This window comes from Rhinopithecus roxellana, chromosome 7 (genome assembly GCF_007565055.1).
Source record: "Rhinopithecus roxellana isolate Shanxi Qingling chromosome 7, ASM756505v1, whole genome shotgun sequence".
NCBI classification, from domain to species: Eukaryota; Metazoa; Chordata; class Mammalia; order Primates; family Cercopithecidae; genus Rhinopithecus; species Rhinopithecus roxellana.
In genome coordinates this window covers 20,815,613-20,842,569 of record NC_044555.1, presented here as the reverse complement: position 1 = coordinate 20,842,569, position 26,957 = coordinate 20,815,613, and the positions used below count along the sequence as shown (strand labels likewise).

The 26,957-nt window shown below is 44.5% G+C and overlaps 1 protein-coding gene and 1 pseudogene across 2 annotated transcripts; one reads left to right on the top strand and one right to left on the bottom strand.

Annotated features, from left to right (window-relative positions):
• Positions 1 to 11,361: 11,361 nt before the first annotated feature.
• LOC104660673 (protein SSX4-like) lies at positions 11,362 to 21,246 on the bottom strand. Of its 2 annotated transcripts, XM_010361122.2 has the most exons (9): positions 21,108 to 21,246; positions 20,562 to 20,650; positions 20,010 to 20,124; positions 19,249 to 19,344; positions 17,339 to 17,388; positions 15,218 to 15,353; positions 13,597 to 13,674; positions 12,725 to 12,829; positions 11,363 to 11,949 (listed from the first exon to the last, which is right to left on the bottom strand). In XM_010361122.2, the coding sequence occupies exons 2-8, from the start codon at positions 20,628 to 20,630 to the stop codon at positions 12,729 to 12,731; spliced, it is 645 nt and encodes a 214-aa protein (XP_010359424.2). In that variant the 5' UTR covers positions 20,631 to 20,650; positions 21,108 to 21,246; the 3' UTR covers positions 11,363 to 11,949; positions 12,725 to 12,728. The 2 variants fall into 2 exon arrangements, with proteins under 2 accessions (XP_010359425.2, XP_010359424.2); XM_010361123.2 differs by lacking the exon at positions 13,597 to 13,674 and having other exon boundaries at positions 11,362 to 11,949.
• Positions 21,144 to 24,519, top strand: LOC115898745 (annotated as a pseudogene).
• The last annotated feature ends 2,438 nt before the right edge of the window (positions 24,520 to 26,957 follow it).

The window sequence follows — 26,957 nt, the reverse complement described above, 5'->3', positions numbered from 1 at the left end:
AATTAGGTTTCTGATTGCTTAGGAAAACTGAGCTTTGGAAAGGTTATGTTTTTAAGTCCATGTAACTTTCTGTATTGCTGTTGAAGTCTGGTGACTATCACTCTGGTTAAATGAGTGACTATTTTCTTTTTTCCCTTTTTCTTTTCTTTCTTTTAGAATTTATTTTTGGCCTGTGACACAGCCCTCAGGAGGTCCTGAGAACATGTGCCCCTAAATGAGTGACTGTTATTTCACAGTGACCTGTGATCCTGTTTTGAACAAATGTTTTGAGCCTTTTAACATCTTTGACAAATTTCCCCCAAATCAAATTCTGTTTTAATTTATCTGTTGCTGTTGAACAAACTAATCAAATTCTAATTTAAGTCTTTTTAACCTGAAATTGACTTTGAGATTTACCAGTGAGGCCCCTGGACGGCCTCAAAAAATGTGTCTCTCATTAGGCTTATTTGATATGCTAGATTATATGAAAAGCAATTTCAAATAATAAAATAATACTAATTGCTGTTTACACTTATATAGATATGATACTGATGTTAATGTTATATGTTTACACTTATATAGATATGTTATTGATGTTAATGTTTATATGTTCTGAAGATCATATAAAATTTATAAAGGTCTGATGGTCCTGGTGTGATGCTATCAGTCATGATTCTGGCTGTTATCTTAAAATGCTCTATATAATAGAAATATCTGAACTATCTTGTCAGTTATTGAACTTTCATCAGATTTTAGTCATCACTCTTCTAAGTTTTTTCATCTACAGTGCTGAATCTTCTCTAAAGGCATCTGGAATCAGATTCATAAAAAAGATTCTAACAAGTACTGTTGAATATAGATTTCTAATAACTTTCACATCAATGAACTGAATAATTTTTTTTCAAAACTCTAACAGAAACTGATGGGTTCATGCAACTGATCATCAAGATCAAGCAGAAAGGCCGGGCGCGGTGGCTCAAACCTGTAATCCCAGCACTTTGGGAGGCCGAGACGGGTGGATCACGAGGTCAGGAGATCGAGACCATCCTGGCTAACACGTGAAACCCCGTCTTTACTAAAAAATACAAAAAACTAGCTGGGCGAGGTGACGGGCGCCTGTAGTCCCAGCTACTCGGGAGGCTGAGGCAGGAGAATGGCATAAACCCGGGAGGTGGAGCTTGCAGTGAGCTGAGATCCGGCCACTGCACTCCAGCCTGGGCAACAGAGCAAGACTCCATCTCAAAAAAAAAAAGATCAAGCAGCACAGGTCGGGCGCAGTGGCTCATGCCTGTAATCCCAGCACTTTGGGAGGCCGAGGCAGGTGGATCACCTGAGGTCGGGAGTTCGAGACCAGCCTGACCAACATGGAGAAACCCCATCTCTACTAAAAATACAAAATTAGCCAGATTTGGTGGCACATGCCTATAATCCCAGCTACTAGGGAGGCTGAGGCAGGAGGATTGCTTGAATCTGGGAGGTGGAGGTTGCGGTGAGCCAAGATCGGGCCATTGCATTCCAGCCTGGGCAACAAGAGTGAAACTCCATTTCAAAAAAAAAAAGAAAAAAGATCAAGGAGAAAAAAATTAATTACATGAGACTAAATAACTGATAAAGTTAATGTATTTTTGAACTTTATTTGTTCTTGGGCTGGGCACGGTGGCTCACACCTGTAATCCCAGCAGTTTGGGAGGCTGAGACAGGATGATCCCTTGAGTGCAGGAATTCAAGACCAACCTGGGAAACATAGGAGACTGGGATTCTAAAAAAAAATTCAGAAAATAAAAACTTTGTTTTTTACTTAAATGCTTTGTTTGCCACATATAAGAAAATTTTCTGATGGGGTGTGGTGGTTCACTTTGGAAGGCCAAGGTGGGAAGATCACTTGAGCCCAGGAGTTCAAGACCACCCCGGGCAACGTCGCAAAACCCTGTCTCTACAAAAAAATAATAAAAAAAATCAGCTGGGCATGGTGGCGCACGCCTGTGGTCCCAGCTACTTGGGAGGCTGAGGTGGGAGGATCACTTGAGTCAGGAGGCAGAGGTTGCAGGGAGCTGTGTTTGTACCACTGCACTCCAGCCTGTGCAACAGAGCGCAACTCTTTCTCAATAAAATGAAAAAAAAAAAAAAAAAAAGAGAGAAAATTTTCTCTGTTAAACTATCTATAGATTATAACAATTTGGTATACTTTTGTAAACTAAGATGGAAATACTTGCTTTTTCTTTCTACTCGATTCCTCCAGAATTAGAAAACTATTTGGAAATATTCTTATGGCAATATGGTTATTTACATAGGTCCAGTAAAAACCTGCTCTTGGTGACTCATTCAACTCCAACATGGCAAAAATCTCCAGTCCTACAGAGATGGAGCAGTGCATTAAGTCCCTGATTGCTGTTTTCCAGAAATAGGCTGGAAAGGATGGTTACAACAGCATTCACCCCAAGATGGAGTTCCCCAGCTTCATGAATACAGACCTGGCTGCCTCCACATAGAACCAGAAGGGCCTCAGTGTCTTTCACCACGTAATGAAGAAACTGGACCTCACTAGTGATGGGCAGCTTGATTTCCAAGAATGTCTGCATCTGATGGATGGCATGACTGTGGCTTACCATGACTCTTTTCTCAAGGCTGCCCATTCCAAGAAGCGGATCTGAGGATCCCTTGGGCCTGGTTTCCTAAGCCACCCCTTTTCCTTCCAGCCTTGCCATCACCATCTCCTCACAGCCCACATGTCCCCTGAGCCCAGCACACCCATCACCTCATGCAGGCCCTGCCTGCAGGTAGTAATAAAACCATTCCCTCCCCCTACCCACTTTCTTCTCCCCTCCTCTCCCCTCCTCTCCCCTCCTCTCCTCTCCTCTCTTCTCTCAAGCATACCCACCACCTCATGCAGGCCCTGCATGCAAGTATGCAGGTAGTAATAAAACCATACATCTCTTCTTTTCTCTTCTGTTTTCTTTTTGAGATGGGGTTCTCCTTATGTTGAGCAGGCTGGTCTTGAACTCCTGGGCTCAAGTGGCCTCCCAAAGTTCTGGGATTACGGGTGTGAGCCATTGAACCTGGCCCACTGTTTTTTTTTTTTTTTTTTGAGATGGAGTCTGGCTCTGTTGCCCAGGCTGGAGTGCAGTGGCGCGATCTCAGCTCACTGCAAGCTCCGCCTCCCGGGTTCATGCCATTCTCCCGCCTCAGCCTCCGAGTAGCTGGGACTACAGGGGCCCGCCACCACGCCCGGCTAATTTTTTGTATTTTTAGTAGAGACGGGGTTTCACCATGTTAGCCAAGATGGTCTCGATCTCCTGACCTCGTGATCCGCCCGCCTCAGCCTCCCAAAGTGCTGGGATTACAGGCTTGAGCCACCGCGCCCGGCCTTTTTTTTTTTTTTTTTAACACACACACAGAGAGAGAGAGAGAAAGAGAGAGAGACACCTCTACTCGCTCTAGAGAGAGAGACACCTCTACTCGCTCTCTCTCTAGAGGGATACAATTATAAACATTGGTTATAGCACTGGGCGCAGTGGCTTGTGCTTGTAATCCCAGCACCCAGCACTTTGGGAGGCTGAGGTGGGTGGATCACCTGAGGAGTTTGAGACCAGCCTGGCCAACATGGTGAAACCACATATCTACTAAAAATACAAAAAAAAAAAAAAAAAAAAAAAAAAAAAAAAAATTAGCCAGGCGTGGTGGCACACGCCTGTAATACTGGCTACTCAGGAGGCTGAGGCAGGAGAATTGGTTGAACCCAGGAGGTGGAGGCTGCAGTGAGCTGAGATCTCACCACTGCACATCAGCCTGGGCAACAAAGCAAGACCCTGTCTCAAAAAGAAAAAAAATTAAAACATTGGTTATATTACCAAGGCTTTCATCAAAACGCATGAAATGGCTAACGTCAAGTGTTTTTAGCTTTACAGTGAGTAAGTAAAAACAGTCACTTTTATTATTTTGAGATATGAACCATCAATACCTAGTTTATTGAGAGTTTTTAGCATGAAGGGCTGTTGAATTTTGTTGAAGGGCTTTTCTGCATCTATTGAGATAATCATGTGGTTTTTGTCTTTTGTTCTGTTTATGTGATGGATTACGTTTATTGATTTGCATATGTTGAACCAGCCTTGCATCCCAGGGATGAAGCCAGCTTGATCGTGGTGGATAAGCTTTTTGATGTGCTGCTGGATTCAGTTTGCTAGCATTTTATTGAGGATTTTTGCATCGATGTTCAGCAGGGCTATTGGTCTAAAATTCTCTTTTTTTGTTGCGTCTCTGCCAGGTTTTGGTATCGGGATGATGCTAGCCTGATAAAATCAGTTAGGGAGGATTCCCTCTTTTTTCTATTGTTTGGAATAGTTTCAGCCTCCTGAGTAGCTGGTACTATAGGAGCATGTCACCACGTTGAGCTAATTTTTGTATTCTTAGTAGAAATGGGGTTTCTTTTTTTTTTTTTATTATACTTTAAGTTCTAGGGTACATGTGCATAACGTAAAGAAAATGTGGCACATATACACCATGGAATACTATGCAGCCATAAAAAAGGATCGGTTTGCGTCCTTTGTAGGGACATGGATGCAGCTGGAAACCATCATTCTTAGCAAACTATCACAAGAACAGAAAACCAAACACCGCATGTTCTCACTCATAGGTGGGAACTGAACAATGAGATCACTTGGACTCGGGAAGGGGAACATCACACACTGGGGCCTATCATGGGGAGGGGGGAGGGGGGAGGGATTGCATCGGGGAGTTATACATGATATAAATGATGAATTGATGGGTGCTGACGAGTTGATGGGTGCAGCACACCAACATGGCACAAATATACATATGTAACAAACCTGCACGTTATGCACATGTACCCTAGAACTTAAAGTATAATAAAAAAAAAAAAAAAAAAAAAAAAAAAATTAAAAAAAAAAAAAAAAAGAAATGGGGTTTCACCATGTTGGCCAGGATGGTCTCGATCTCTTGACCTCGTGATCCGCCTGCCTCAGCCTCCCAAAGTGGTGGGAATACAGGCCTGAGCCACTGCGCCCGGCCGAGTTCTTGTTATTTACATATAGAATAGATCCAACTTTTTCCCATAAAATTACTCAAAACAGAAACTGCTCTGTTCCTGAAGTCTGCTGATGAAAAGAGACGAACTCTGGAAAACAATTGAAGAGATTTATTCTGAGCCAAATAGGAGTGACCATGGCCCATGACATAACCTCAGGAGGTCCTGAGTTGCCCAAGGAGGTTGGGGTGCAGCTTGGTTTTATAGATTTTATGGAGACTCAATCAAATACATTTAAGAAATACATTGGTTTGGTCCAGAAAGGCAGGACAACTCCAAGCAGGGGCTTCCAGCATATAGATAGATTTAAAAATTTTCTGGTTGATGATTGGTTGGGTTTATCTAAAAATCTAGGATGGGCCAGGCACAGTGGTTCATGCCTGTAATCCCAGCACTTTGGGAGGCCAAGGCAGGCAGATCACCTGAGGTTAGGTGTTAGAGACTAGCCTGACCAACATGGTGAAACCTGATCTCTACGAAAAATACAAAAAAATTGGCTGGGTGTGGTGGCGGGCACCTGTAATCCCAGCTATTTGGGAGGCTGAGACATGAGAATTGCTTGAGCCCGGGAGGCGAAGGTTGCAGTGAGTGCCAACGTGGTAAAATCCTGTCTCTACTGAAAATACAAAAATTAGCCTGGATTGGTCGTGGGCACCTGTAATCCCAGCTACTCGGGAGGCTGAGGCAGGAGATTTTCTTGAACCCAGGAGGTGGAGGTTGCAGTGAGCCGGGATCATGCCACTGCACTCCAGCCTGGGTGACAGAGCAAGATTCCATCTCAATAAAATAAAATAAAATAAAATAAAATAAAATAAAATAAAATAAAAAACGATTGCTAAGTAGTTTTGTATTATGATCTCTGAGCTCCGTTCTTACTGCCTAATATTTGTTAAGCCAGTTCTCCAAACAGGATTAGTTTGGCCCAGTGCATCAAGATGAATGCTAATACAGATGGGACTAATAACATGGAACTTGATGCTGAACTCCAGACAAACATGCCTGAATTTTTTTTTTCCTTCTCTCCTCTTTTTGGCTCAAATGTGGCCCATGTCCCTGATATCGACTCCCTTACCTTTCCCTTGACATGGGACAAAGACAGTCGGCCCAGGTCCATCCTGGCATGGAGTGACAATGAAGCCTCACTTTAAGATGGCTGATCAGTGAGGTTTTCAAAGAAAGATGCTGATCAAAAGAGGGAATGTGAAAGCTGATTAGGCGAATGAACCAGCTTTTCCAGGGCCAATGAGCTTCATTTCAAAACAATATGTAACATTTTTCTTTCTAATAAAGCTTCCAACTTCTTTGTTTGTTGGACATACTGAAGACCATCCCAGTCCATGTGTATGTCCTGAATTGCAATTTTGTGATTCCCGAATAGAGCATTTGATTTAGGGGTTTGTCTCTATAATTTATTTTGACTTTGACACAATCAACCAGTATGATGTATTTAAAGGTCGCCCCTCACCCCGACAGGGTGAGTATTATACTGAATTTAAAAATTCATTCTAGACCGGGCGTGGTGGCTCATGTCTGTAATCCCAGCACTTTGGGAGGATGAGGTAGGCAGATCACCCGAGGTAAGGAGTCCAAGATCAGCCTAATCTCATCTCTACAAAAAACACAAAATTAGCTGGGCCTGGTGGCACATGCCTGTAATCCCAGCTACTCGGGAGGCTGAGGCAGGAGAATCGCTTGAACTCGGGAGGTGGAGGTTGCAGTGAGCTGAGATGGCACCATTGTACCCCAGCCTGGGCAACAAGAGAGAAATTCCATCTCAAAAAAAAAAAAAATCATTTTGTTATAATCCTGATAATTGCTCTGCTTTGCATCTTACCATGGACTTGTTGGATAACTAGGTGGCTGTAAACTACCCAGAGAAAGATAGAAACAGCAGTGGAGATAATTTGGAAATTGCAGTGTTACTATAAAAGAATAACAATAGGGGGAAATTATAAGGGTAACTAAACATAAAATTGAGATTTTTCCTGTTGTCAAAAGGGCAAGAAGAGACCTTTCCCCATTTCACTTTCCTTGGAGGATTTCCTTGAGAAAATTTGAATTTGTAAATTCTTCCTTTATTTGTTTTTGAGACAGAGTCTTGATCTGTCGCACAGGCTGAAGTGCAGTGGTGCGATCTCCGCTCACTGCAACCTCGGCTTCCTGGGGTCATGTGATTCTCCTACCTCAGCCCCCCCAAGTAGCTGGGATTACAGGCATCCACCATCATGCCCGGCTAATTGTTGTATATTTGATATAGACTGGGTTTGATTGAGACCATGCTGGCCAGGCTGGTCTCAAACTCCTGACCTCATGATCCGCCTGCCTTGGCCTCCCAAATTGCTGGGATTATAGGCATGAGCCACCATGCCTAACCTCTGCTCCCACTTTTGGATTGTATGAAACACTACACTTCAAAGTGTGGGATCTGGCTTCCCAGACAGCTGCCAAAGGGGCAGATTATGCAATCTAGAAGTGTGTGGGAGTTTGTGCCTGTGGGGTAAATATTGACCAATAAGAAAAGGAACCAAGAGTGAGAACCAGGTATGTAAATTGCCTCTCTTCTCCTCTCCTCTCCCCACTGCACCATTCCAAGCATGGTTTCTCAGTATAGTCTGTCTAGAGGTATCCTGTATGGCCCAAAGCCTGTTTCCTTGGGAACCTGAGCTAAAACAATGGGCATTCAAACACCCGAAGACAGTGTTAAGTGTTGTGGAGGACCTAGATCTGGGCAGAGGAAAATTATCTCAATAAGAAAATGGACAATTTGAAGATTTGGAATAGAGGGAAGGACTAGAAGAACCAGTAGTAGTATAGCGTAGGGATAATAATTTTGGAGAAAAAGGCAGTTCTGGTGATTTTTGCTGTGAACTGCTCAGCTCTGTAAAATATATACTTCTTTCTTTCCATCAGTCTCCCCTATGAAATCTTTAATAAAGTATCCTTTTAAAACTCTCTATTGCCTGTGATGTGAATTTTCTTTTCTTTTTCTTTTTTTTTTTTAGAGATAGAATCACTGTCGTGCAGTGGGGCGATCGCGGCTCACTGTAATCTCCACCTCCCGAGTTCAAGTGATCCTCCTGCCTCAGCTGCCCTCGTAGCTGGGAATACAGGTGCGCGCCAACAATGCATGGCTAATTTAAAAACATTTTTTGGTAGAGATGGGGTTTCATCATCTTGGCCAGGCTGGTCTCAAAGTCCTGACCTCAGGTGATCCACCCACCTCAGTCTCCCAAAGTGCTGGGATTACAGGCGTGAGCCACTGCGCCCAGCCTGTCAGTTTTCTTTTGTAGAATAAAACAGATTGAGTCTTGTGCCAAAATGCAGAGTAAGCTGGACCCAGACAGGTAACAAAATATTATATACAGTAATAGATAAGGCTTTCTACTTACCAATAATAAGCATTTAGAAAATCAAATTGAGAAAAATTACACGTTTATAGTGACAAAAGTACATAAAATATCTAAAACCAGATGATTGGAGCAAGATGGCAGATAGATTCCGTGCCCCACGCAACATTCCACTGAACCGGGAAGAAAACGTTTTCAAGGGTCAATTCTTAACAGTAGAGGAAAACAAGAAAACGTGTCAGTGGTTCACCAGAAATATTGAGGCATTCCAGGGAGACAGAGTAGATGGGATCGGACTGATACAGAAACCCAAGGAGAACAGACCACAGCTCAAATCACTGTAGGCGAGAGATGCTGTTTGTTTTTTGAGACGGAGACTTACTCTGTCGCCCAGGCCGGAGTGCAGTGGTGTGATCTCGGCTCACTGCACCTCCGTCTCCTGTGTTCAAGTGATTCTCCTGCCTTAGCCCCTGCATTAACTGGAATTCACAGGAGGCTGCCAGCACAGCCGGCTAATTTTTGTATTTTTAGTAGAGATGGGGGTTTCACCATGATGGCCAGGCTGGTCTCAAACTCCTGACATCAAGTGATCTGCCTGCTTCAGCCTCCCAAAGTGCTGGCGCTACGGCGTAAGTCACCGCACCCGGCCAGGAGATGCTCTTTGTAACAAAGTCTCTGAAAAACTCCAAACCCTGAATCAAAAAATCACGGAGCAGGAAACGGCCTTAGGAAAATCATCAGGTTAATTTAAAAGTTAATTTGAAATGTCTGAATCAGCCAGATTCCCCTCCAACACCACAGACAGATTGACTGGCAGTAGCCACTTTTGCCTCTAAGATGAAACTCTGCTAATTGCTCATTAAAGAAAGTGAAGGCCTGATGAGGTGGCTCACACTTGTCATCCCAGCACTTTGGGAGGCTGAGGCAGGAGGATTGACTGAGGCCAGGAGATCCAGACCAGCCTGGGCAACATAGTGGATGCCGTTTCTACCAAAAATACAAAAATTAGCTGGGTGTGGTGGCATGTGCGTGTAGTCCCAGCTAGTTTGGAAGCTGAAGTGGGAGAATCCCTTAAGCCTGGGAGACTGAGGTTGCAGTGAGCTGTACTTGCATCACTGCACTCCAGCCTGGGCGACAGAGTGCGATTCTGTCTCAAAAATAACACAAAAACGTAATGTATCAGGACTTGGTGTATCTTCAGCCCTTCACAGTAATAATGAAGGAGAGAAACACATTTGTGGAGAGGGGACCATGTTCACTCTTTATCCATGATAGACAGATAGTCGGGAGCTTTATATCCCCAAGGAACCTAAGCAAAAATGTTCCCTGTCATGATTCACAATCTTCCAACCACCCTTCCTTGCACCTGTCTTGTGGAGTGGGGAACACAACTTATGGATTCCATCTTCCCAGGGAGAAAGAAAAATCAAATCCTTCAGTATCTCTTTTAGGGTATCCTCTCCTCTATTTGCGTGGAAGATAAGGCACTCAATATCTAGTATTGGAATGTTACATTTGTGTAATACAGAACTATATTGGGATAAAATAGAATTTGTTTTCTGTGAGCCACAGGTAGAGGTATGTCCACACTAATCTGGGTGGCAGCCACCTCTTCCTGCAGTGCCAGGCAGGACATGCTCACAGATCGGGGGAACTTCTGCTGCTCCTGGAGCCCCACAACCTCCTTCCTGGCACCCTGTCCCTCTGGTGATTGTGACAGCTCACACTTGGCCTTGGGTCTCCCCTGCTTCTTTGCCTGCCCCTCTTCTGCCCACCCTACATATCTCTGTCTCCCACTGTCCCCACTATGACCACGATTGCCTCTCCCTCCCTGCACTCTCCCTTTCCTATGGCTCCTTGTCTTGGGAAAATGAACCCAAAACCTCTACCGTGTGACTCGGGACAGAACCCAGGGCTTGTTCAATTCTCCCTCCCTCCATCACACACACCTGTCCTCCTTAATGTTTCTGAAGTCAGTGAGCTCCAAACTCAGCCCCTGGTGCACCTGCCAGCTGTGGGACCTGTGACAAGACGCTTACCATCTGTCTGGGACTCCGTCTCTCATCTATCATATAGGCATAATGATGACAGTGTCCTCCTTCCAAGGCTGGGGAGAACCAGGAGGCCTTGATGTCTTCATTCACACACAATGGTTTGTTCGAAAACAGACTCCCCTCTGCCCTTTCTTCCCCACATCTGTTTCCCCTCTGCACCATATAACGGTACCTGTGAGAAAGAGCTGTTGCATTCCAAATCATCGTCCCCACCCCAGCTCCCAGGCCCTTGGTTGGTGAGACCCTTGATGGGCAGTCTCATGCTTCTGTCCAGGGGACTTTCCCACCATTGCGCCCCTGCATGGAGACTAAGTGGACTCTTCTATTCCCTGTCCATCACATGGTTTACCGTGCACGCATCTTCCTCATTCCTCCACATCACCCAGAGGACTATTTCATCTGTGTCTCCTCCCATATACTCCCAAATGGGCCGTCCCAGCCCTAGAACCCGAAAATTGTTCAGAGAGCGAAGGCCAAGATGCCCAACCATCTGCTGCAGAATCCTGCTCCAGGATTGAAGTGTTTAGTCTCCATCAAAATAAAAACTGGAGGCCAGGCACGGTGGCTCACGCCTATAATCCCAGCAATTTAGGAGTCCATGGTGGGAGGATCGCTTGAGCCCAGGAGCTCAAGGCTGCATTGAGCTATGATCATGCCACTGCACTCCAGCCTGGACAGAGCAAGACCCCATCTCTAGAAAAAACAAACAACTGGAAACATCCTCCACTAGAATGGTGGTCAGGAACATCTGTCTGCCTTGTTCCCTGATGTCTCTCCAGCACCTAGAACAGCACTCAGCACGAGGATGCACTCATTAGGGTTTTGTTGAATAAATGACTCCTTTGATACAGCAATTCCACTTCTAATACTCTTTCCTAAAGAAATATTCACATACATGCACAGAGCTGTGTACACAATAACGAGAGGAGCAAAAACTGGGGAACGTTTGCAAATGTTTATTAACTGTCAATGACTGATAGAGGGGAATTGGATGAGGGGAGTACATGCTGAACAGGAAACGGAGTGAGGGGGGCTTGAGCAGGATGCATGGCAATGGAGAAAAGCAGATGGGAGATGCTTATAGTGGTACTTGGTGTGTGCGTGTGTGTGTGTGTGTGTGGTGTAAATGCAGAGGAGAAAATTGGAAATTAAACACTCAGACCTGACCTCAGTAGTCACATCTGAGGAGAAAGGAGGGTAGTTCTGTTCTATGGAGAGAATACCTGACTATACTTGTTTTCTGAGGTGGGTGCATGGATACACAAACGGAAAAATGCATTAAGTATATCTTGCTCATCAATGAAAATGCTAATATCTAACAGAATGGCACAATGCAAGAAAATACAACGGAAAAGCTAACATCGAAGTCTTGGCACACTAAGAAAAATGACGCTCAACTTTTCACTGTTGTAAACACTTGCTTTCACTTGCTATACACCTGATGATGAGGGGTCCACAGCCATGCCCATGTTCGTGAAAGGTCACCACGTTCTGCTTCTCATTGTGGGCATGTGTCATATCCCTGAGGCTGAGGCAAGAAGAGAGAAGGAAATTAAGTGGCAGTGAGTTCCCACTGCCTGATAACTCAATCTCAACTCCTCCTGACCTGCAGACCCTGCACACTCCGATTCTGCCCTACCTCAGGACCTGCACATGCCTTCCACGGTTCCTCGAAGTGAACCATCTGCTCATGCCACGGTGACTTCCTCGCCTGGATTATCAAGTCCTAGGCTAGAGGAAGGTGTGGCTCGCGTATCAGGGCTGACCTGGGGTTTGGGATCCCACAGCATCCTGGGTAGGGAGCATCCCTGGATATACAGAGCAGGGAGTAGAAAGAGTATGGGAAATTGGCCAGGCGCGGTGGCTCACGCCTGTAAACCCAGCACTTTGGGAGGCCAAGGCAGGTGGATCACGAGGTCAGGAGTTTGAGATCAGCCTGACCAATATCTCTACCAAAAATACAAAAATTACACTGGCGTGGTGGCGCGCACCTGTAATCCCAGCTACTCAGGAGGCTGAGGCAGGACAATTGCTTGAACCTGAGAGGCACAAGTTGCAGTGAGCCAAGATTGCACCACTACACTCCAGCCTGGGCGACAGAGCAAGACTCTCTCTCAAAAAGAAAAAAAAAAAAAATAGAAAGAAAAGAGCATGGGAAATCTCATCATTCAGCCTCAATGCTGTACCCTAGACAATTATGAGAAGGTAATGATTTGGGGAACAAGTGATAAGATGGGATACCGGTACCATAACAGAATAGCACATCTGCAGGGATGTGGGGGATGAGCCGAAGGTTCACTTACAGAGTTACTCGTCATCTTCCTCAGGGTCGCTGATCTCTTCATAAATCACCAGCTGCTTTCTCTCACGCAGTCTGTGGGTCCAGGTATGTTTCCCCCTTTTGGGTCCTATGATGGAGAAGAGTTGGAAGATGAGGGTTGGGTAGGTTGGAAAGTGTTAGGCTCTGTTTTCTCAAAAGGAGATGCCTCCCTGCTCCCACGTGCCCATGGGCCTTCTTTATCCAGGTTTTCACATTCTCTGGCTTAGAGAGGCTGAGACCTTAGATCCACACCAGTACACTGCAAATGCCAGTTAAAGTTTTAGCTTCTGGCTCCTTCCGTTGTCAGGTTTAGATTCCCAACATCTTCACTTACGGGAACATTCATGGATACCTCCTTTCATGCTGCACGTATTTGCTAAGGGCACACAGGCATACCTTGTTTTATGGCACATTGTTTTTACAGTGCTTTGCATATGCTGCAATTTTTTGGGGGGAATTCTCACCAATTTTACACTTTTCCATTATTATTATATCTGTTATTGTGATCTGTCATCAGTGAACTTTGATATTATTATTGCAATTGTTTTGTTGTTCTTTAGTCTTTTAAAATAATTTTTGTTTTTTGTTTTTGTGGGTACACAGTACGTGTATGTTCTTATGGGGTACATGAGATGCTTTGATACAGGCATGAAATGTGTAATAATCACATCATGGAAAATAGGGTCTCCATGCCCTCAAACATTTATCCTTGTGTTACAAAAAATCCATTTACACTCTTTTAGTTTTTTAAAAAATGTACGATTAAGTTATTATTGACTATAGTCACCCTGTTCTGTGTAATTGTTTTGGGGGTATCAGGAACTGCACCCATAGAAGATGAGAAACTTAATCGACCAATGTTGTGTGTGGTCTGACTGCTCCACCGATGAGCTGTTCCCCATCTCTCCTCCTTCTCTCGGGCCTCCCTATTTCCTGAGACACAGCAACACTGAAATTAGGACAGTGAACAACCCTAAAATGGTGGCTAATTATTCAAATGAAAGGAAGAGTCACATGTCTCTCACTTTAAATCAGAAGCTAGAAATGGCTAAGCTTAGTGGGGAAGGCATGCTGAAAGCCAAGATAGGCTGAAAGCTCAGCCTCTTGCACCAAACAGCCAAGGTGTGCATGCAAAGGAAAAGTTTATGAAGGAAATAATAGTATATAATTCAAAGGAAAAGTTCTTGAAGGAAATAATAATACTAATACTCCAGTGAACGGAAGACAAAGAAAGCAAAACTGCCTTACTGCTTAAATAGAGACAGTTTGAGTGGTCAGGATAGAAGATGAAACCAGCCACAATATTCCCTTAAGCCAAAGTCTAATTCAGAGCAGCACCCAAACCCTCTTCAAGTCCATGAAAGCTGAGAGAAGTGAAGAAGCTGCAGGAGAAACGTGTGAAGCTAGAGGAGGGTGGTTTGTGAGGTTTAAGGAAAGAAGCTGTCTCCATAACATAAAAATGCAAGGTGAAGGAGCAAACCCTGATGGAGAAGCTGCAGCAACTTACCCAGAAGATCTAGCTAAGATCACTGATGAAGGTGGCTCCACTAAACAACAGATTTTCAATGTAAATAAAGTAGCCTTCTATTGGAAGGAGATGCCATCTAGGACTTTCATAGCTAGAGTGGATTGACTCCAACTGTGAAAGAAGTTCTACTGTGGGTAAAATGCTATCCAATAGCGTCACATACTACAGAGAAATCCTTCAAGAAAGGGAGAGCTAATGGATGTGGCAAATTTCATTGTTGTGTTATTTTAAGAAACTGCCACAGCCACTCCACCCTTCAGCAACCAACACTTTGATCAGCCAGCAGCCATCAACACTGAGGCAAGACCCTCCACCAGCAAAAAGAGTGTGACTCACTGAAGGCTCAGAAGATTATTAGCATTTTTAACAATGAATTATTTTAAAATTAAGGTATGTACATTTTTAGACATAATGCTATTGCACACTTAGTAGACTGCAGTATAGTGTAAACATAATGTTTTTATGCACTGCAAAACCAAAAATAAAAAATGTGTGTGACTCACTTTATTGCAGCGGTCTGGAACCGAACCTGCAATATCTCTGAAGCACATCTGTATTGGGTATCAGGCATTGAGCTGAGTAAGACATGATTGCAGGTCATCACAGATAGAATTGATTGAGCACCTTTCATGTCATCAGGCCTTCTAGATTAAATGTAATGTTTCCAAACAACTTATGAACTATGATTCTTTATTTCCATCTTATGGACTAGGAACCTGGAGCTGAGGAAATTTGGAAGACTTGCCCAAAGTCACATGGTTTTTGTATGGGTGACAACTCCAGTCTGTGTCTCTGGAAGTCATGTCTAACATCTCATCTGGAGCTGGGCGAGCTCCTCAGCCCAGCCTGGACCCAGGCTTGTCTGGGATCCATGCCACACACCCAGTCCCCACAACTGAACATAGCCAGGGAAGCCAGAGGGGTTGTTCCCGAATTGTTTCCTCTTACCAGATGTCTTGTTAATCTTCTCAGAGCTACTTGGTTTTCCCGGGAGGCACGGCTGTTTCCCACAATTTCGTGGGCCAGATGCCTCTGCCACTTGCTTTGAATCATTTTCTTTCTCTGCTGGCTTCTTGGGCATGATCTTTATAATGTGAAGGTCACAGATAAACAGTATCAGTGACATTTCTATAGTGTTTTAGAGCTTACAAAGTGTCTTCACATGCATTACCTTAATCAATGTTCTCAACAACACTGGGAGAGTTACATAGGCCTATATTAGGAGAAACCTGGGAGGTTAGAAGGGAAAGGAATGGCCTAAATGAATGGGCTTTCCAGGGATAGAATGCTTATCCTCACAGTCTTTTAAGACTGACATTCTTGCAAACAGCAAAAATCTCCATGTAATTGAGAGTGTCATATACAGAAGATTTGGAGAAGAATAGCATTCTGAGAATTCACAAGGTCTACAAAAGGAAGAGCTTCTATAAAATACAAGGGATCCCATATAAGCTTGTCGACAGCTGCTGGGAGAGTAAATGTAAAAACATAGAGAGGTGACAAAACACTGCTGGGAAAGATAGTGTGGGGAGATGAATACAGGGAAGGGAGAGAGAAAGAAATGGTTTGCTGAAATTAATCTAGGCAGCAAAGAAAGCAGTACCAGATATGACATACCACCCTACAGAGGCACCAACATTGAATGTGGAATTAAGTAAGGTGGTACCCATACCAATTTTGGTTACATTGGGATGTGTCACTGACCAACAGTCTTAACCTACTTTTTTTTCCTTTTTTTTTTCTTTTGACACGGAGTCTTGCTCTGTTGCTAGGCTTGAGTGCAGTGGCAAGATCTTGGGTCACTGTAACCTCTGCCTCCCAGGTTCAAACAATTCTCCTGCCCCAGCCTCCAGAGTATCTGGGACTACAGGCAGGCTCTAACACGCGCCGCTAAGTTTTCTATCTTTAGTAGAGACGAGGTTTCACCAAGTTGGGCACATGGGTCTTGATATTTTCACCTCGTGATCCACCCACCTCAGCTTCTCAAAGTGCTGGGATTACAATCGTGAGCCACCGCGCCCGGCCCTTAAGCTACTTTTTATTCAGCTTCCTCACTTACAAAATAGTCAGCAACACATGTAAAATAGGCTAAGGGAAAGTGCTCTCTGAGCTTGTAAACACTGTTTAAATGTAGTAATAATAAAAAACTAATACTTTTCATGATCCCTCTTTGAATTCGGTCTCCACACTGGCAACCCAACTCCCAGATCCCTTTACCCTCTAAACCAGAGTTGAATCTGCACTTGTGGGGTCACTCATTCAGGGGCCTCCGAGGGATCCCCTGGGCTGGGACTGGGGCTTCCCGGATGCCCCAGGTGCAGACAAGGCCCTCAAGGAGCTCACAGTAGGGAGGGGCAAACAGTCAAAGCAATTCCTAAGCCATGCAAGTGGCCCCAGTAACAGATCAGAGGCCAGCTGGTCCTTCCTGTTGCGAGAGTGGGTGTCTCAGCGGAAGCACCAGCACGCCCTATGGGGTAAAGCCGTAGTAAGCAGCATCTGAACTTCATAAAAAAATGCAAACGTTAATGAGCTTTAAATGGCTTGGAACTCTGAATTAGACTACCACTGCCACTGCGCCCCAGGAAATTCTTTAACATCTCTGTACCCCGATAGCCTCATTTTATTCTTATGTTGCTGATAACTATGATCTAAAACATGAACTACGTATGATTCTTTACTTCCATTTCATGGACCAGGAATCTGAAGCTCAGAGAACTTAGAAGATTTGCGCCAAGTCACATGGCTTTTATATGGATGACAACTTAAGTGTGTGACTCATTATTATCTGGAGATAATAACAGAAACGTCATAGAGATCTTCTTAAGGATCAAATAAATTAACCCATGTGAACTATTTAAAATAGTATCTGGCATCACTATGAAAACAAAAGAAGTATTAAGGATCACAACTCTTAGTGTTATCAAGCTGTTGATGCTACATCAGGTGTTGTGATAGACATGGGGGGAAGGAGGCAGTGAGGGCATTTTTGATATTCTCCCACTCTTACCAGTGTTTGCATCTGTGGAGGGACAAAGGTTCTCTGGTCCTTTAGATTTGAGAGATACTCACCTTTGGGAAGACTCTCTGGAGCCTGTCGGAAGTCATCTGAGGACGTTCAACTGAAAGAGAATACATCAGAATTTTTCTTTGTTGGTAAAGATTTCCAAACTCTAGAGAGACTTCTGTCGCATGAGTGCATTCTGCAGCAGAGGGTTATAAGTCCATTCATTGTTGAGGAGTTATTTGAAATTTGCTTCTGAATTATGTTTAGTAATGGTTACTGCATTTATCTGTGGCATCAACTCAGAATTATCCATCTCATGGTTTATCAAATGGGAACTAAATTCCATCACAGTCTCATCTTATTTCATTACATATCTTTTACTTTTTCCCAAATAGTTAAATTGATTTGTTGGGAATCTGAACTGTATCCACTCAAGATGTGCAACAACTGAAAATCTCTGTACACTTCAAATGGGTGAATCTTATGGTATGTCAATTAAGTTGTTAAATGTGTGACAAACCCATGGATGATTTAGTCCTGTGGCTCTGAAATATTTTCAGTATAAAGACACTCCTTTAATGTCAAGAACTTGGCAGATACTCAAGCACTGGATTTTCAGACCTCTTATAGTGATTGTGGGAGATGGTAGAATCTGGCCTGTTTAGTTGGGGAGTAATAGGTCTATTGGAGACAGTTTGGACTTTCTGACCTTGTCTTATAACTGTGTTCTCAGAGCAGAAGAGCAAGTAAATACATATGTCCCCTTTATATTCCTGAAATGCACAAAGATCTCTACTCAAGAACCCGTCTGTTTGTCACCCTATATTATCTCTGCTCACTGAGAAGTGGGAAAGCTCTCTGTGTGTTGGATAAGGGATCACTCTTTCAAACTCTCTTCCAAGCTCAACACGGAGAATAGGGGTTGTTGCGGAATGTGAGGACTATTTGGTTTTGATAAAATATAGAGAAACAGCAATCTTTATTACATAATGTGTTCATCACCCTCTCTTAAGATACTTATTCAATACCCACATGCTGTTAATGAAACAAACTCTGGAAGTTTTTGGCAGATCTAGTTTTAACATTTTCTTTTTTTCACTTCTAACATTTTCTTAAATGTCCTTTGATTCATTAACAGTGCTTAGGAAGAACAACATGTCCTTTAAAAAAGAAATATTTCAAACCCACAGAAAAGTATGGGGAATAAAATTGAGTCCAGTCGGGTCTCAACATTACCTCACGGTTATCTTAGATCTGATTTATTTATTCAGAATATTAGCAATAGTATAAACACTCCAGGAGTGGTAGCTCATGCCTGTAATCCCAGCACTTTGGGAGGCTGAGGCGGGTGGATCACCTGAGGTCATGTAGTTTGAGGCCAGACTGGCCAACATGGTGAAACCCTGTCTCTACCAAAAATACAAAAATTAGCTGGATGTGGGGGTGGGTGCCTGTAATCCCAGCTACTTGGGAGGTTGAGGCAGGAGAATTGCTTGAACCTGAGAGGTGCAGGTTGCAGTGAGCTCAGATTTTGCTACTGCACTCCAGGCTGGGTGACAAGAGTGAAACTCAAAAACAAAACAACACAAAACAAACAAACAAAAAAACCCAAAAACGCAAAACATACTATCAATAAGTCACAGTTGAAGCTGTCTGTGCAGCACTCACCAATCCATGCCCTCCCTCCCTCCTCCACTTACAGCCAGTCACCTTAATTTCATGGCTTTTTATTCACATTCATGTTTGTATACATTTACCATTTACTTATTATCCATAAAAATCTATTTTCTTGTTTTGCATGTTTTAGAATTTTATATGATTGGCCTCTGCAGTTAATTTTCTGTATGCAATTTCTTTTTTCACTCAGCCCTGATGTGTATGAGGGAACAAATGTCTGAGGATCTTTCCCAGGTCGCTGAGCTGAAAAGCAACTGGGCTTGAGGAGACCCTTTCCAGCCCCTTCCCATCTACTCACCCTGATTTCCGCGGTTTCGATCATTATCAAAATCATTCCCGTGGAAGTCTGCAGCCGGTTCACTACACATGAAAGGTGGGAGGGTGACCTTGAAACCTAGAAAGAAGCAAAATGTTTATTCTTTAAGAGACAAGCTTAGGCCTGGCACAGTGGCTCATGTCTGTAGTACCAGCACTTTGGGAGGCTGAGGCTGGAGGATTGCTTGAGGCGAGGCACTCAACACGAACCTGGGCAACATAGAGAGACCTCCATATCTACAAAATATAAATAAAATTAGTTTGGCATGGTGGCACGTGCCTGTAGCCTCAGCTTTTCCACAAGCTGGGCAGGAGGATTGCTTAAGCTCAGGAGTTCGAGGCTGCAGTGAGCTATGATTGCACTACTACACTCTAGCCTAGGTGACAGAGTGAGACTGACTCATAAAAAAGAGAGAGAGAGAGAGAGAGAAGCCAAGAGACGGAAGGGAGGGTATGCGTGTTAGTTGAGGGGATGGAGGGATGCCACAGAGACAGCTGGGCTCATCAGAAAAGACGCCTAAGGGAGAGAAACGTGCAGGATACAGGTATGAGCTCCACTGTGGCCAGTCCCTGCCCTCAGCCCTGCAGGATACAGAAAAGCAGAACACCCAGAAGCTGCCTTGAGATTTTTCCCTACACAAAATGAAAATGTGGGGTACTTTCTGTAGCCTAAGAAGTAACCAAAGCAGGAAAAGGGATGCTCATGTGTCCCCAGACTTCTGTGTACCTAGAACTTTCTGTTACCTAGTTTAGTCATGACCTCATAGTTTATCTTCATATACACATAGATGATTTTCTCTGAGGCTTTCATCTTTTCCCACTCTTTCTTAGAGAAGTATTTGGCAATATCATCGAAGGCCTGGAAAAAAAAAAAAAGAAATTCTGGCAGTGACTCAGCTAGGGATGTCTGCCATTGAGCTGGAGCCGCTTCCTGTGTGCTGGATCCGGGAAGTGGGGATGATAATCCGTCCTGGTTGATGCCATGGCTAACTGAGACAACATCGGGGACCTACCCTAGCTTCTCCCCTGTCACTCAGTAGGGCTTTAATGCTGCTGGCTGACTCTCTTCCCGCCTTCCAGAGTGGACTGAGAGTCACCAAATGAAGTGCAAGGTCACAGACTTGTCTCTAGGGATGCTAGGTGATGACAGAGCGAGGGTGGGGGGCTCCCAAGGGTCCAGATCTCCCCCGAGACCCTGCTCCTTGTCCCCAGTACCTCTGTCCTCTCCCCCTCAGAAACCTACTCACCCCACACTGTCCCCTGGGCCACTACTCTGCCCCCTCCAGGTCGCCTCACCTTTTGTATCTTCTCTGATATTTGAGCATCATTCCTGGGTCTCCTTGCAAAGGTGTTGTCTCCGTTCATGGCAGCGGGAGCAGTCTGACCTGCAAGAGAAACAGCCTGAGTCTTTCCAGCCACAGGACCTTTGGTGCTCTGGGCAGGGTGGTGTGTGCCTGTAGTCCCGGCGCCGAAGGAATGAATTGAGTGAGGTTTTTTTTTTTTTTTTTTGAGACAGGTTTTCGCTCTGTTGCTTAGGCGTGTTGCAGTGACACGACCCTGGCTCGCTGTAACCTCCACCTCCCGGGTTCAAGCGATCCACCACCTGTGGCCTCCAAAGTGCTGGGATTACAAGCGTGAGCCACCACACTCCGCCTAAATTTCTTAAGTTACTACAGGGTTCCTAGGAAAAATACCATACCTGAAAAAGTTAGAAACTGACAGGAAGGAGTTGAGGTGGCGACCTGCCTCATATAAACACATTATTAACACTAGATAAGAAAGGCACCACGGGGGAGGGGATGGGTAGGAAGAACGGAAAGAGAAAATCAGCGCACGGCTTACCCTGATTGTGGAAGAATCAAAAGAGCAAATCAGAGCATGCGCACTCTGAACTTAAAGTAGCCAATCCAAGGGGATGCTTTCGGCGGGAAAATCAGAGTCTCCGCCCCGCTTTTGAGAAGATTCTGTCCCTGGAGCCTGGACTGATAGACGCCAAATCAGCTTCGCTTGTTCCGCCTACTGTCCTGACTTCTAATTGGCCAGATGGAGTTCACTAACTGCCCTAATTGGTCCATCATCCTTGGGCAGTGACATTGCAGAATATTGTTGCCTCCTCCAGCCACACTTTGTGTGACAAAGTGGGTGATCCTCAGGTGCCATCAGGAGATTCTGATCTCTCTGAAGACCGTCGCTGGATCTTGGGTTAAACATCTGTATTCTAGTCTGAACCATGGGAAGAAAAAAATAGTCGATCTGTGATTTTTCTACTTGAAAGACACAATGTGTTCCAAACTAGCACATTAGCGGAGGTTTGCTGTACTTCGTCGTGGCATTCATTCTTCAGTGGCTTCTACATCTGTTGGAACTAAAAAATCCGTCCAAGGCCCTCCAACCTCTGATTGCATTTTTGGAAGGGAATCTAAGTATGGTGCACACAATTACCATCCTTTACCTGTAGTCCTGGAGAGAGGAAAAGGTATTTACTTACGGGACGTGATTGTGGTATTGGTTACATCCGCCTTGGCCAATCCTCCCACCTCGTTCTCGGTACTATAGGCATGCGCCACCTTGCCCACGTTTTTTTTTTTTTTTTTTTTTTTTTTTTTTTTTTTTTTTGTAGTTGAAACCGGGTTTCTCTATGTTGGCCAGGCTGGCTTCAATCTCCTGGGCTCAAGGGATCCTCCCGCCTCAGCCTGGGGTCTACAGGCATGCACCACCTTGCCCACGGTATTTTTTTTTTTTTTCCAGTAGAAACCGGGTTTCGCTATGTTGCACAGACTGGCCTCAACCTCCTGGGCTCAAGCGATGCTTCTGCCTCGGCCTCAGGACTACAGGTGTGTGCCATTCTGCCCTGATAATTTTTTTTAGGAGAGACAGGCTTTCGCTATGTTGACCAGGCTGGTATTGACCTTCTGAGCTCAAGCAATCTTCCCACCTCAGGCTCGGAACTACAGGGGTGAGCCACCCTGCCCATGCTATTTTTTGTTGTCCTTGTTGTTAGTAGAAATGGGGTTTCACTATGTTGGCCAGGCTGGCCTTGACCTCCTGGGCTCAAGCAATCCTCCTGCCTCGGCCTCGGGACCACAGGCATACACCACCTAGCCCCTTCTAATATTTTTAATTTTTCTAGTAGAGACAGTTTTGCTATGTTGTCCAGGCTAGTCTCTACCTCCTGGGCTCAAGTGATCCTCCCCCCTCGGCCTCGGGACTACAGGCATGCACCACCCTGCCTTTTGCTATGTTTCCCAGGCTGGTCTTGACCTCCTGGGCTCACTCAAAGATTTGAACCCGGGAAGCGGAGGTTGCATTGAGCTGAGATCCCACCACTGCACTCCAGCCTGGGCCACAGAGAAAAACTGTTGAAAAGAAAAGGAAGGGAAGGGAGAAGGGATGGGAAAAGGGAAGGGAAGGGAAGAGAGAAGGGGAGGGAGAAGGGAAGGGAAGAAGGAAGGGAAGAAAGGGAAGGGAAGACGGGAAGGGAAGATGGGAAGGGAAGAAGGGAAGAGAAGAAGGAAGGGAAGGGAAGGAAAGGGAAGGAAAGGGAAGAAGGAAGGGAAGAAGGAAGGAAGGGAGGGAGGAAGGAAGGAAGGAAGGAAGGAAAGAAAGAAAGAAAGAAAGAAAGAAAGAAAGAAAGAAAGAAAGAAAGAAAGAAAGAAAGACAGACAGACAAGAAAGACCAGCTGAATCTCTGTAAGAACAGTAAGCTTTGTGGTATTTTTTTTTTTTTTTTTTGAGACGGAGCCTGGCTCTGTCGCCCAGGCTGGAGTGCAGTGGCCGGATCTCAGCTCACTGCAAGCTCCGCCTCCTGAGCTTACTCCATTCTCCTGCCTCAGCCTCCTGAGTAGCTGGGACTACAGGCGCCCGCCACCTCGCCCAGCTAGTTTTTTGTATTTTTTAGTAGAGACGGGGTTTCACCGTGTTAGCCAGGATGGTCTCGATCTCCTGACCTCGTGATCCACCCGTCTCGGCCTCCCAAAGTGCTGGGATTACAGGCTTAAGCCACCGCACCTGGCCAGCTTTGTGGTATTTTAACTTACTCTTGTGCCATCTCATGATCCCAGCTTGGTTCTGTTTATTGTTGATGAAATACAGACAGGAGTGGCCAGAACTGATAGATGGCTAATTGTTGATCATGAAAATGTCAGGCCGGGCGCGGTGGCTCAAGCCTGTAATCCCAGCACTTTGGGAGGCCGAGACGGGCGGATCACGAGGTCAGGAGATCGAGACCATCCTGGCTAACACGGTGAAACCCCCTCTCTACTAAAAAATACAAAAAACTAGCTGGGCGAGGTGGCGGGTGCCTGTAGTCCCAGCTACTCGGGAGGCTGAGGCAGGAGAATGGCCTAAACCTGGGAGGCAGAGCTTGCAGTGAGCTGAGATCCGGCCACTGCACTCCAGCCTGGGCGACAGAGCGAGACTTCGTCTCAAAAAAAAAAAAAAAAAAAAAAAAAAAAAAAAAAAAAAAGTCAGACCTGATATAGTCCTCCTTAGAAAGGCCCTTTCTGGGGGCTGACAATCTGTGTCTGCGCTGCTGTGGAATGATGACATAATGCTGACCATTAAGCCAGAAGAACATGGGTCCACATACGGTGGCAATCCACTAGGCTGCCAAGTGGCCATCGCAGCCCTTGAAGTTTTAGAAGAAAACCTTGCTGAAAATGCAGAAAAAAAAATGGGTATTATCTTGAGAAATGAACCCATGAAGCTGCCTTCTGATGTTGTAACTGCTGTAAGAAGAAAATAATTATTTTATTTATTTATTTATTTAAGTCACAGGTTCACTGTGGTTGCCCAGGCTGGATTGCAATGGCGTGATCTTGGCTCACTGCAGCCTCTGCGTCCTGGGTTCAAGTGATTCGCCTGCCTCAGCCTCCTAAGTAGCTAGGATTACAGGCACGCACCACTATGCCTGGCTAACTTTTGTATTTTTAGTAGAGACAGAGTTTCACCATGTTGGCCAGGCCGGTCTCAAACTCCTGACCTCAGGTGATCCACCCACCTTAGCTTCCCAAAGTGTTGGGATTACAGGTGTGAGCCACTGAGCCCAGCGAGGAAAAGAATTATTAAACACTATTGTTATTAAAGAAACCAAAGGCTGTGATACTTGGAAAGTGTGTCTGAGACTTCAAGATAATGGACTTCTGGCCAAGCCAACCCATGGCGACATCATCAGATTTCGCCTCCGCTGGTGGTCAAGGAGAATGAAATTCCAGGGTCCATTGTTATCATTAACAACACCATCTTGTTGTTCTGAGGGTAGCAGCTGTTTTCAGTGGTCGCTGGGAGCCGGCTGGAGAGACAGGTGGTCCTATAAAAGCTCTGCTCTTAATGTGGGCACATCCCACTCCCATGTGTCTTCAAAACCTTTTTGTGGAATATATGTTTTTTGCAGTTGATACATACTAGAACAACGTTTATGAACTGGCCCTTTGCTTTGTAACGTAAGTAAGAGAATTTAATGGCATCTATATTCAGTGAATGTTTTGATGTGCATGTGTACTCTCTAAGGTGAAACACATCTATGTATACAGACAGCCTTTAAATCACATCCTTCAGTATAATTTATGTATGTTTTTATAATTTCCATGGTAGTATAAATGTTTTGTATTTGAAAATGTTATATCGGGGTATTACATAAATGACTTCACCTTATAAAGTCAAATCATTGTTATCATTGAATTTTAGGAAGGATGAATAGTTAAGCATATATAAAATACCAGTATTAAGTAAACCTGATGTTGGCTAACACCAGGATGTATTCTATGGATGTCATTATTTTCAATTAAGAATTAGTGTTTAACATTCCTAAATTGCTTTGAGTGCTTGATTAAAATTTGTAGAAAAATGTGTATTTATTTTTTATTTTTTTATTTTTTATTTTTGAGATGGAGTCTTCTTTGTCACTCAGGCTGGAGTACAGTGGCGCAATCTCGGCTCACTGCAGGCTCCACCTCTGGGGTTCACGCCATTCTCCTGCCTCAGCCTCCCAAGTAGTTGGGACTACAAATGCCTGCCACCGTGCCCGGCTAAGTTTTTGTATTTTTAGTAGAGACGGAGTTTCACCGTGGTCTCGATCTCCTGACCTGGTGATCCGCCCACCTCGGCCTCCCAAAGTGCTGGGATTACAGGCATGAGCCATCGCGCCAGGCCGAAAAATGTTTATTTTTAATATTTCTTTAAATTTTAAATAAAGCTTATATTTCAGAAAAAAAAAATACAGAACATGCGGTGGCTCATGCCTGTAATCCCAGCACTTTGGGAGGCTGAGGTGGGTGGATCATTGAGGTCAGGAGTTTGAGAACAGCCTGGCTAACATGGAGAAACCCCATCTCTACTAAAAATACAAAACTTACCAGGCATGGTGGCACGCACCTGTAATCCCAGCTACATGGGAGGCTGAGACAGCAGAATGGTTTGAACCTGGGAGGCAGAGGTTGCAGTGAGCTGAGATCGTGTCACTGCACTCCAGCCTAGGTGACAGAGTGAAAATCCCTCTCTGGAAAAAAAAAAAAAAAAACGTTACAGAACATTTCCATCACCTAAGTGCTATCCCTTGTGCTACTCATTTTTAGTAATACTCACTCTCCTCCCACCCACCATCCCTAATCCCTGGCAACCACTAATCTGTTTTTCATTTCTATAATTTTGTCTTTTCTACGATGCTGTACAAATGAAATCTTACAGTATGTAATGTTTTAGGGGCTTATTTCACTCAGCATAATTCCATGGCAATTCATCCAAGATATTAATATTTTTGTATCAATAGTTCATTGTTGTTGTTTTTGTTGTTGAGACGGAGTCTCAGTCTGTTGCCCAGGCTGGAGTGCAGTGGTGTGATATCGGTTCACTGCAACCTCTGCCTCCCAGGTTCAAGCGATTTTACTGCCTCAGCCTCCTGAGTAGCTGTGACTACAGGCTGTGACTACAGGCGCGCGCCAGCACGGCCGGGTAATTTTTTTTTTTTTTTTTTTTTTTTTGAGACGAAGTCTCGCTCTGTTGCCCAGGCTGGAGTGCAGTGGCACCATCTCTGCTCACTGCAAGTTCTGCCTTCCGGGTTCACGCCATTCTCCTGCCTCAGCCTTCCAAGTAGCTGGGACTACAGGCGCCCGCCACCACCCCCTGCTAATTTTTTGTATTTTTTAGTAGAGGTGGGGTTTCACTGTGTTAGCCAGGAAGGTCTCGATCTCCTGACCTCGTGATCCGCTCGCCTCGGCCTCCCAAAGTGCTGGGATTACATGCGTGAGCCACTGTGCCAGGCCAATTGTTCATTTTTATTATTGAGTAGTATTCCATGGTATGGAAGTACCACAGTTCAACCATTCGCTTATTGTAGGACATATTGATTATATCCAGCTTTTGGCTACTACAAGTAAAACTACTATGAACAATTATGTACAAGTTTCTGGATGGGCATACGTTTTAACTTCTCTGAAGTGTAATTGTTGAATTGTATGGTCATTGCATGTTTAGTTTTATAAGAAACTACCAAACTGCTTTCCAGAGTGGCTGTAAGATTTTACCTTCCCAGAAGCATTTTACTAGATGTCCAGTTTCTCTGCATCCTTGTCACCATTTGGTGTTGCCACTATGTCTTTTATTTTAGCTATTGTAATAAAGTGTGTAGTGATACCTCATTGTGGTCTTAATTTGCATCTAATGAAGCACATGAGTGTTGAACATCTTTTCATGTGC